Below are 8,291 nucleotides of genomic sequence, written 5' to 3'. Positions count from 1 at the left end.
CCCAAGTAGCTAAATATATAAATAATTGTTTATTATCACTCATATATTAATAGTGTCAAGCTCCAATCAACAGACCAAATAGCTAAATACGCAAATAACTGATTATTACCACTTATATATTAGTAGTAGATGTACCCACTATTTTTCACCTATATTTATTATAATGTCAATTTTTTGGTAACTTTTTTACGTGGACACTCGAGAATTAGTGCATTTCCATGAGTGAAGATGAAGGAAGAATCTAAAGTATTTTAAAGTTACATGGAGGAATATTTCCCAAAAAAATTCAAAGCTTTCTAATATTTCCATTTTCCATGGCATTTTTTTGTTATTGATTATTTCAGGAGAAATTTATTGCAACCGTTTCATTTTATACGATGGCGTTTAATTAAATAAAAAAACATTAACTTTTAGCGCTTAAAACTTGTGATATTAAATATATCATGACATTTTTATTTAATGGCTATAAAAATTGTGTCATCAAGAATAAATAAATAAATAAATAAATAAATAAAAAGAAAAATTAAGTAGATTCCAAATATAAAGATGTCATTTTTAGAAAAAAACATTTAACCCGAAAAAATGTCATATAAAATCAAACATATAGAGTAATTAAAAAGACAATTGTGTCCTCAAATGAAAGGTAACCAAACACCTTTAGTCGATCAGTATTTGGACATGCGATTTCAAATCGTGAAACGATATCAGCGTTCACACATTTCAAGCTGATTTAATAAAAAAAGAAACCAACTTTTCTTTATATATTTTCATCTAATAGAGTAATTCTTCAAATTTTATGAAAATAAGTGGAACATGAAAAATTTTTGGTATATCAAACTCTAATGCGGATATCGAAAATCAGGTGGAACCAAGAAAATATAAATGAGTGGAGCATTAAAAAGGACTAATTAAAAGGTCATTTAGTAAGACACGTCACGATTTAGTCAAAATGAGATGTATTTTTATGTCCTTATTAAAGTTTTAGCGTATTATGAACATCTCTAGTTGCTAAAGACTTAATTCCAAAGAGCCAATATCAAAAAAATTAAAGAAAAATAACTTCTTCTAGACCACATGAACCCAAAAAAATAAAGAATCACTTCATTGATCGACAGGTCACACTCTTAGCGCAAAAGATTCACATGATTGAAAGTGGTCAAACTTAAGACGATCACAAAACTCTTAGTTCAATGTTGATTTTGTAGCCTTGATTTAGTGATAAACACATGATATTTGATATATGAGCTCTATCCCAGCGAGTTTTATATAACACAAGAATGTACCCACACGATTGCACGACAGAAGCTCATCAGGCAGCACGAAGAGTTCTCTAGTTATAACAGTAGTGTAGCACAGTCTAATGGACAAGACGAAGAGCTTTAAACTTCAGAAGATTCAAACAACTTCTCAACATCTGCTATTATGTTTCGAGCTTCTTCAAATTCAGGGCCTTGCTTTTCGTCTGTCTCCTCTAACTCAACCTGAAATAAATTATCAGCAGAGAAACAATTCACATGAGCTCCGTAAGTGAAATAGATGGTGGCAATAGGATGTATAATTTTAGCACAGTTCGGTTCATGCATCTTTATTAGAGTTGAACTAATAAAACATATTGGAAATTAAGTAGTCTTCCAAGTATCACAAATAAAAGACTTCATAGCATCACAAATCATTTTTTTCTTCTTTTTGGGTGTTCAAGAGATTTGTAGGTACTAATTTTCAAGGCAAAACTTGAGAGATTTCCGCATTACTCATCCTGGAACCCCACCCCTTACCTTATGACATTCATTTTCGTCTACTTTAACAAAGACGTTCTGCACTTCTGCTGAGGTTCATTTTCTTTTTTCACTTTAAAAAGACATCTTGATAAAGTTCGTAATACAAAATCAGAACAAAGAAAGCTAAGGTCAAATGCATCTTGAGCTGTTTTCGCACAATCAACAAACTATCAGTTGTACCAATAATGCTAAAACCTTCACTCATAACAGAGTGGTTGGACTTCTTTGGTTCAAGAGTACATATTATGTCCTAGTAAGTCATCCCACAGTAAAAAAATTAAAATAAAAAATCCGGCAAGACAATTTTATGAAATAGATTGAATCAGCTACAAAGATTATATATAATCTATCCACTTAGATCAGTCAGAATTAGTGAAAAAAGACATTTTTCTAGCAGGTAGAAGTCTTTTGAACTATTAGATATCAGCAAAGACAGCACTCATTAAGAGAAGGCATGTCAACTACATAATGAAGATTAGGTTAATTTGATCTTAGATTGTGCAACATACTGATACTCGTGTTAGATAGCACAGTGAAGATCTGTAGAAGATGGGAGAGAGTATTAGGCATATGATTACAAGGGCATCCAAAGTCTTCAATTGTTTGGATAATTCATCAGAATCAGAACAATATACGGGGAAATGAAGCAACAGTGATCATACCCGACTTAGCTCCTGTTGTCCGGTGGACAGTTTTGCGAACAAGATGCTAAAACTCCAAGAGAAATGACCTAGCTACGGAATTAACTATGTGTCTACTTTGTTGACTAGGAGATGTGCAGACATTGCATACTATAGACCGTAGAAATCAGGGTTGGAGTGTTATTGAGTGTTGAAATACAAAACGTCCTTATTTGGAATCTACTACATAGGTGGAGGGGATGGAAAAAGAAGAGCACAAACATCCCGTCAGCATTATTGATCAGTGACAAAGAGAGGTCTCGTTGAAGTACAGTGGCAACAAACACATGGCACATCAAAGAGATGATACTCACACTTATAGTTACCAGCTATTTCAAATTTAAATCTCATCTCAGAATCTGGGGCCAAATAAATTATAGGTGGACGCTCAGTTGATAGTCCAGCCCATGCAATCCCTATAGAAGCTCAAGATAGGAAACCATGAGAAGCCAAGTTATAGCCCAATTTCAAGTGATACAGAAATGGTCTATCTGGTTCCTAATTGAAAAAGGGACCCAATTTTATACCAAGGAGACCATGCCTACAGCTCACAAAGAGAGTTTTCTAGAATCTAGACACACTGAAGATCAAGATCTGAGCAGCTTTGTTTGGCAGTTTGTTTCTTTCACTTTGAGCTGAAGAGGTCTAGGAATCGAAATTCGAGACAGTTCCGACTTTAGTGAATTATCAAATGTCGCAAGTGTATTACAAATGTTAAGGGACCAATAGGTAGATAAATATAGAGACTTCAGTGAGCAAATGAAGCTCTCTGATAATGTGACCGTAGAGTTGGAGCAGATGGGACCTGTCTTTAGCTTCAATGTCGGTTAAGCTTCTATTACCATGGTATGAGGGTCCAGACAATATGCAAGAGGTGAATTTGACGCATCAACATTAAGGTGCCAAACTCTGTTCGTAAAAATATATGAACAGGAATTGAGGTTCTATAGGAGGGTTTCAATAGGAGAACTCAGGTTTTCTTTTTTTTTTTAACTAGTAACATGGAGAACTCAGGTTTTCTTCTGAAGAACTGAAAAGGCATATGACACAGAAACACTCTCTATCCTCTCTAAGCAATTGGGGTTTCATACGAAGGGTTTTGAAGGGGAAGCTCATAATTTCTTAAAAAAGAATGAACACAGATGAAGCAGAAACAAACAGCTTCTCATCAGCAGATCCCCAGATAAGAATGAGATAAAGAAGCTGGAATTTTGGAAATTAAGGGACCATTGATGACACAATGGGAAGAAAAACAACCAAAACTAATTAGCATTTCTTGTCTAGTAAGTGAGGAATAGATGAAACCATGGAAAAGGAGGATGCCAAAGATCCTTACTTGACAAAAATGAAAGATAATATCTTCTACTTCAATGAAACAAAGAGTGTGTCTTACCGAATTGTCATCCAAATAAAGTGGAAATCATGGAAAAGGTGGATTCGATTAAGATAATATCCATAACTAGAAGAGGTGGCGTATTTGTAATGTGGAAATAGAAGAGTTTGGAGTTGCAAGGATAGTCAGTTTGGAATTATAGATTTCTTTTGTCAGTAACCCAGTAACCGTAATGCAACTAAAAATCCATATGGATAGCTGCACCATACTCTAGGAAAGAAGTCACTGTCAATATTTGGGTCAAGGAACCACATGAAAGGTCTGACAAGGGAATCTATACTTCCGGTTATAGAAGGGCTTCCTCGGGGAAACGAGTTGATCTCCACAACTTGCAAAGAAGTGAACATCATTATTAGCAAAATAAAGGCTCTTTGACATATACCCTAAGACAAACACATTTAAGGATCCTTAATGTACTGCACTCATTATTCCAGAGGAACTACAAAGGATTAATCCAACGTTGAGTTGCAACTTGCAACACAACATGGCTTAATTTAGCATAAAACAAACAACACCTCCTTTGACGGATCAAACTACTTGCAGGCTTCCATTGATTCATTTNATTAACCGTGGTGCACTTGCGGGAAACTCCTTGCCGAGGGCCTGTGCACCCCCGGGATTAGTCGGGGCTCAAAGAGAATCGGACACCCGGTGCAAATCAAAAAAAAATGTACTGCACTCATTATTCCAGAGGAACTACAAAGGATTAATCCAATGTTGAATTGCAACTTGCAACACAACATGGCTTAATTTAGCATAAAATAAACAACACCTCCTTTGACGGATCAAACTACTTGCAGGCTTCCATTGATTCATTTAGTTATCTTCCTACATATTTTTCCTAGTTGTTTCATTTTATTTTTCAGTTCTACTCCTGGATTGGGGACAAGAGAGCTATAGGTAAGCAAGCAAGAAGGATAGGTGTAAAAAGGCAAGGCAAGTGGCCCCAATGTCAATTTGAATAACTGGTAAGTGTCTCATGTTGGTCCTTTTAGTGATTATGGGGTTGATCCTAGTTTTTCGATTTTTTAGTTTTCCTTCAAACAGAAAATATCGGTTTATTAATTAATTTATTTTTATTCTTACTTAATTTGTATATCTTTATTTATATTTTTTCCTAAGGAACTAATTGCTATCCCAATTAGGAATTTTGTGTTCTCAGCTTCTCTCTGGGATGGTGAGGGGGCAGTTTAAGAGGTGGGAAGCCCAGAAGTGTGAAGGCGTTAAATGAAGCACTAATAGGCAATAGCATATTACACAATACCAGAGTTCCTTTAAGGTCCTCTAGTGCTCCTTCCAGGCGCTTGCGACAATCAGGGACCATCATTCTGGATTCAGCCAGCACATTTTCCTGCATTACACACACAATAAAACAAGGCAAACAAGTAAGCAAGGGATATTAAGGCCTCATTTGTTTTTATTAAGATTAAGACGTCTGAATTTGAATGCGCATATGAATGATTAAGATGGCATCTCTAGATTTTAAAACTGAATGATTAAGATGGCGTCTCTAGATTTAAAAACCGAATGATTAAGATTGTTTATCTTTTTTTGATGACCTAAGACTGTTTATCTTTCAGCATGTGAATGTGCATAATTTATTTATTTGTAAGCATAACAAATATACAATTCAAATAAAAAAGTATAAATATTAGAAAAAAAATATATATATATAATAAAATCACGATTTGACTAAAAAAATAGAAACATTTATGTCACTAGTGATGGTGGAGATGATTTGTAGTGGTGGTGGTGATAGTTGTGAAGGTGGAGGTGATTGGTATTATAGTGACTGACTGACTGGTGTGATGGTGGTGGTTGATAGTAGAGGTGGTGGTTGTGATGGTGATGTTGGTTGATGTTAGTAGTTAGTGGTGTTGATGGTAGTGGTTGACAATGTGTTGGTGGTGGTTGGCAGTGATGCTAGTTGTGATGGTGAAGTTGGTTGATGTTAGTAGCTGGTGGTGTTGATAGTGGTGGTTGACAATGTGTTGGTGGTAGTTGGCGGCGATGCTAATTGTGATGGTGCAGGTGGTTGGTAGTTAGGATTGGTCGTAGTGGTGGTGAAGGTGGCACGGACGGTGACGGCAATGGTAGTGGCAGTGGATATAATATAATGATGGAGGTGGTAAGTGTGATAGTGATTGACAATAGTGGTTGGCTGCGGTGGTGGTTACCAGTGGTGATTGTGATGATAGAGATGGTTGGTGGTGGTGGCCAGTGGTTAGCGACGGATAGTTGTTGACAATGGTGGTGATGGTTATGATGACAGAGGTGATGGCTGGTGATTGTGGATAGAGTGATCATGAAAATTTTCACACGAAAATACCTCTTAATGATAATAAGACTTTGTTCAAGATCTAAGTGATTAAGACTTATTCAAACCAAATAAATGCTTAAATCTTAATGTAAGCAAATGCACTTAATGGCCTAAGGTTTGAATCATTTCCCGAACAGAAACAGATGTTGAAGGTTCATCGACTGGTTATATGCATGTATAAACCATACAAAAATCCTTCAGGTCTAGTCTAGGAAAAACTCAGATGTTGTTGGTTAGCTCTAGTTAAATTTGCATATGATGGCATCTAAGCTTCTATGAAGCTAATGCTCAGTAGAAAACTAAGAAGAAAAGAATGATTATTCTTTCTACTAGATCAGTTGAATTTTATTAGACGAAATCACACAGGGAGGTTGTTTAACATAGATACAATCACCTATCAAACCCAGAATCAAGATGAAAACAGAAAAGTAATAGGAGATGTTTCTTTCACTTGAATAAATTTTCCACAATAAACTGTTTACTCGTAGTTGACACTACATCTTTAGTAACTCCCTTTTCTCGCTTAGTGCTACCTCTCCTCCTTGTTAGACAACTTCTCTTAATGTATAATCACTTATCAAATAGGCATATAAACATGTCACAATTTATACATTGATGCACATCTGTGACCATGGCACAAAAAGGAAATAATGGTGGTTTTTTTAATAGATACTTGGTATTTTGTTTCACTACACGTCAAATTGCATAATATGTCCTTCAAAATCCACGATCTGCATAAGGGTAAGGTATGCGTACGCACAATCTCCAATCTCCTCAGACCCCACATGTGGCAATACACCGGGTATGTTGTTGTAAAATCCAAGATAATTTTTCTTTACATGATATTAATTTTCTAACTCAAGCCACATAAACCAAGTGAACTTCAGAAATTTTACACGACACATTGAATGTTAATTTTGTGATCTCCACCAACTGAATTTTATAACTTATAGTTAAGGAGGCATTTGGCCATAAAAATTGTGGGTACTTGAAAAAAGTAGTTTTTGTATCAAAGTGAAAAAAGATATTTAAAAATTGGAGCTGTGTTTGGCTATGAATACAAATTGGAGTTGTTTTTTAAATTTTGTGAGTATTTTGGGATTTGGAGTGGAAAAAGTGAAAACAGCTTTTGGGTATTCTTCGAATTCCGGAATTCAACTTGTTGATATTGAATTCCAGAACTTTATGGCTAAAAAAGTGATGTCTGGAGTTCAACTCCAGAAAAATGTATAAAAAAAATAACGGCCAAACGCCCCCTAAATCTACCTATTTATCATGTGTATGTGGCAGCTGGGGAAAAACCACAGTTGAGTAATTCAATTTAAACTCTACCTGCCTAATCAAAACAACTTACCCACTATTGTGATGAAATGCAAAAGCAGAATAAGCCCTTTACCAAGTTAGGATGTAAATATCCTTAAAAACTGTCCCAATGTCCTCCATTAATTACACCAAAGTGGGGAGTAAACAGTAAGGGAAAGGCCAACATTGGGTGAAGAGGAAAGTTGTTGGATCAGGCACCAAATCAAAAGTGAAATCTTAACACAACAAAATTAAATTTTAATAAAAAAGTAGCAAACGAAGGAACCTGCTGTTTGAGGTCATAGGGATCGGCGCCTTTCTCCTTCATATCAATAGTCTTAGCAGCTTCTCTCTCAACCTCTTTTTCATAGGAATGGAGCTCCTTCAGTATGCGTTTGCAAGTAGATGTTTTGATTTTCAGATTTCTGACTGTAGCCATTGTCAATGCTCGATGAAATCTGTCAAGAAAGATACTAATGTGTGAAATTTTGAGAAGGTTTAACAGATAATATNTATTTCCATCTAGCCAATCTGAGACCTTGTTGAGTTCCCATTTCCTTCTTATAGAGCTTGTTAACTGTGTTTGTGCAAGAGCTTTCGGAACACAAAAACATTACTATATAGGAGAGTAGGAGATCTTTGGTTGGATGATTGACTTGTTACCATATTTATAATTATTTATTTTGAGGATGATTGTTAACATATTTAAATTGCATCGTTCCTTTAAATATATGATTCGTCTTAACTGTTATGGTAAATTCTATACTAAACATCTATGTAATGGAATTATATTGCAAATATTTTTATTTTGTTTTAAA

General features: G+C 35.3%; 1 protein-coding gene across 1 annotated transcript; it reads right to left on the bottom strand.

Annotated features, from left to right (window-relative positions):
• Positions 1-1,077: 1,077 nt before the first annotated feature.
• Positions 1,078-7,979, bottom strand: LOC125850156 (tubulin-folding cofactor A). The gene is made up of 3 exons (XM_049530048.1): positions 7,760-7,979; positions 5,116-5,202; positions 1,078-1,481 (listed from the first exon to the last, which is right to left on the bottom strand). The coding sequence occupies exons 1-3, from the start codon at positions 7,910-7,912 to the stop codon at positions 1,380-1,382; spliced, it is 342 nt and encodes a 113-aa protein (XP_049386005.1). The 5' UTR covers positions 7,913-7,979; the 3' UTR covers positions 1,078-1,379.
• Between the last annotated feature and the right edge of the window lie 312 nt (positions 7,980-8,291).

The sequence above is a fragment of the Solanum stenotomum genome, unplaced genomic scaffold (assembly GCF_019186545.1).
Source record: "Solanum stenotomum isolate F172 unplaced genomic scaffold, ASM1918654v1 scaffold14616, whole genome shotgun sequence".
Taxonomy (NCBI): Eukaryota; Viridiplantae; Streptophyta; class Magnoliopsida; order Solanales; family Solanaceae; genus Solanum; species Solanum stenotomum.
The sequence above is the reverse complement of the archived record's forward strand: the minus strand, read 5'-3'. Positions and strand labels throughout refer to the sequence as shown.

What these genes read in the sequence shown, in the direction of transcription:
- LOC125850156 (XM_049530048.1), bottom strand. Translation starts at nt 7,912, where the DNA reads ATGGCTACAGTCAGAAATCTGAAAATCAAAACATCTACTTGCAAACGC. An exon ending in CCTATGACCTCAAACAGCAG is followed by an intron (nt 5,203 to 7,759) that starts GTTCCTTCGTTT and finishes TGTGTAATGCAG; the next exon opens with GAAAATGTGCTGGCTGAATC. An exon ending in AGGACCTTAAAGGAACTCTG is followed by an intron (nt 1,482 to 5,115) that starts GTATTGTGTAAT and finishes AATTTATTTCAG; the next exon opens with GTTGAGTTAGAGGAGACAGA.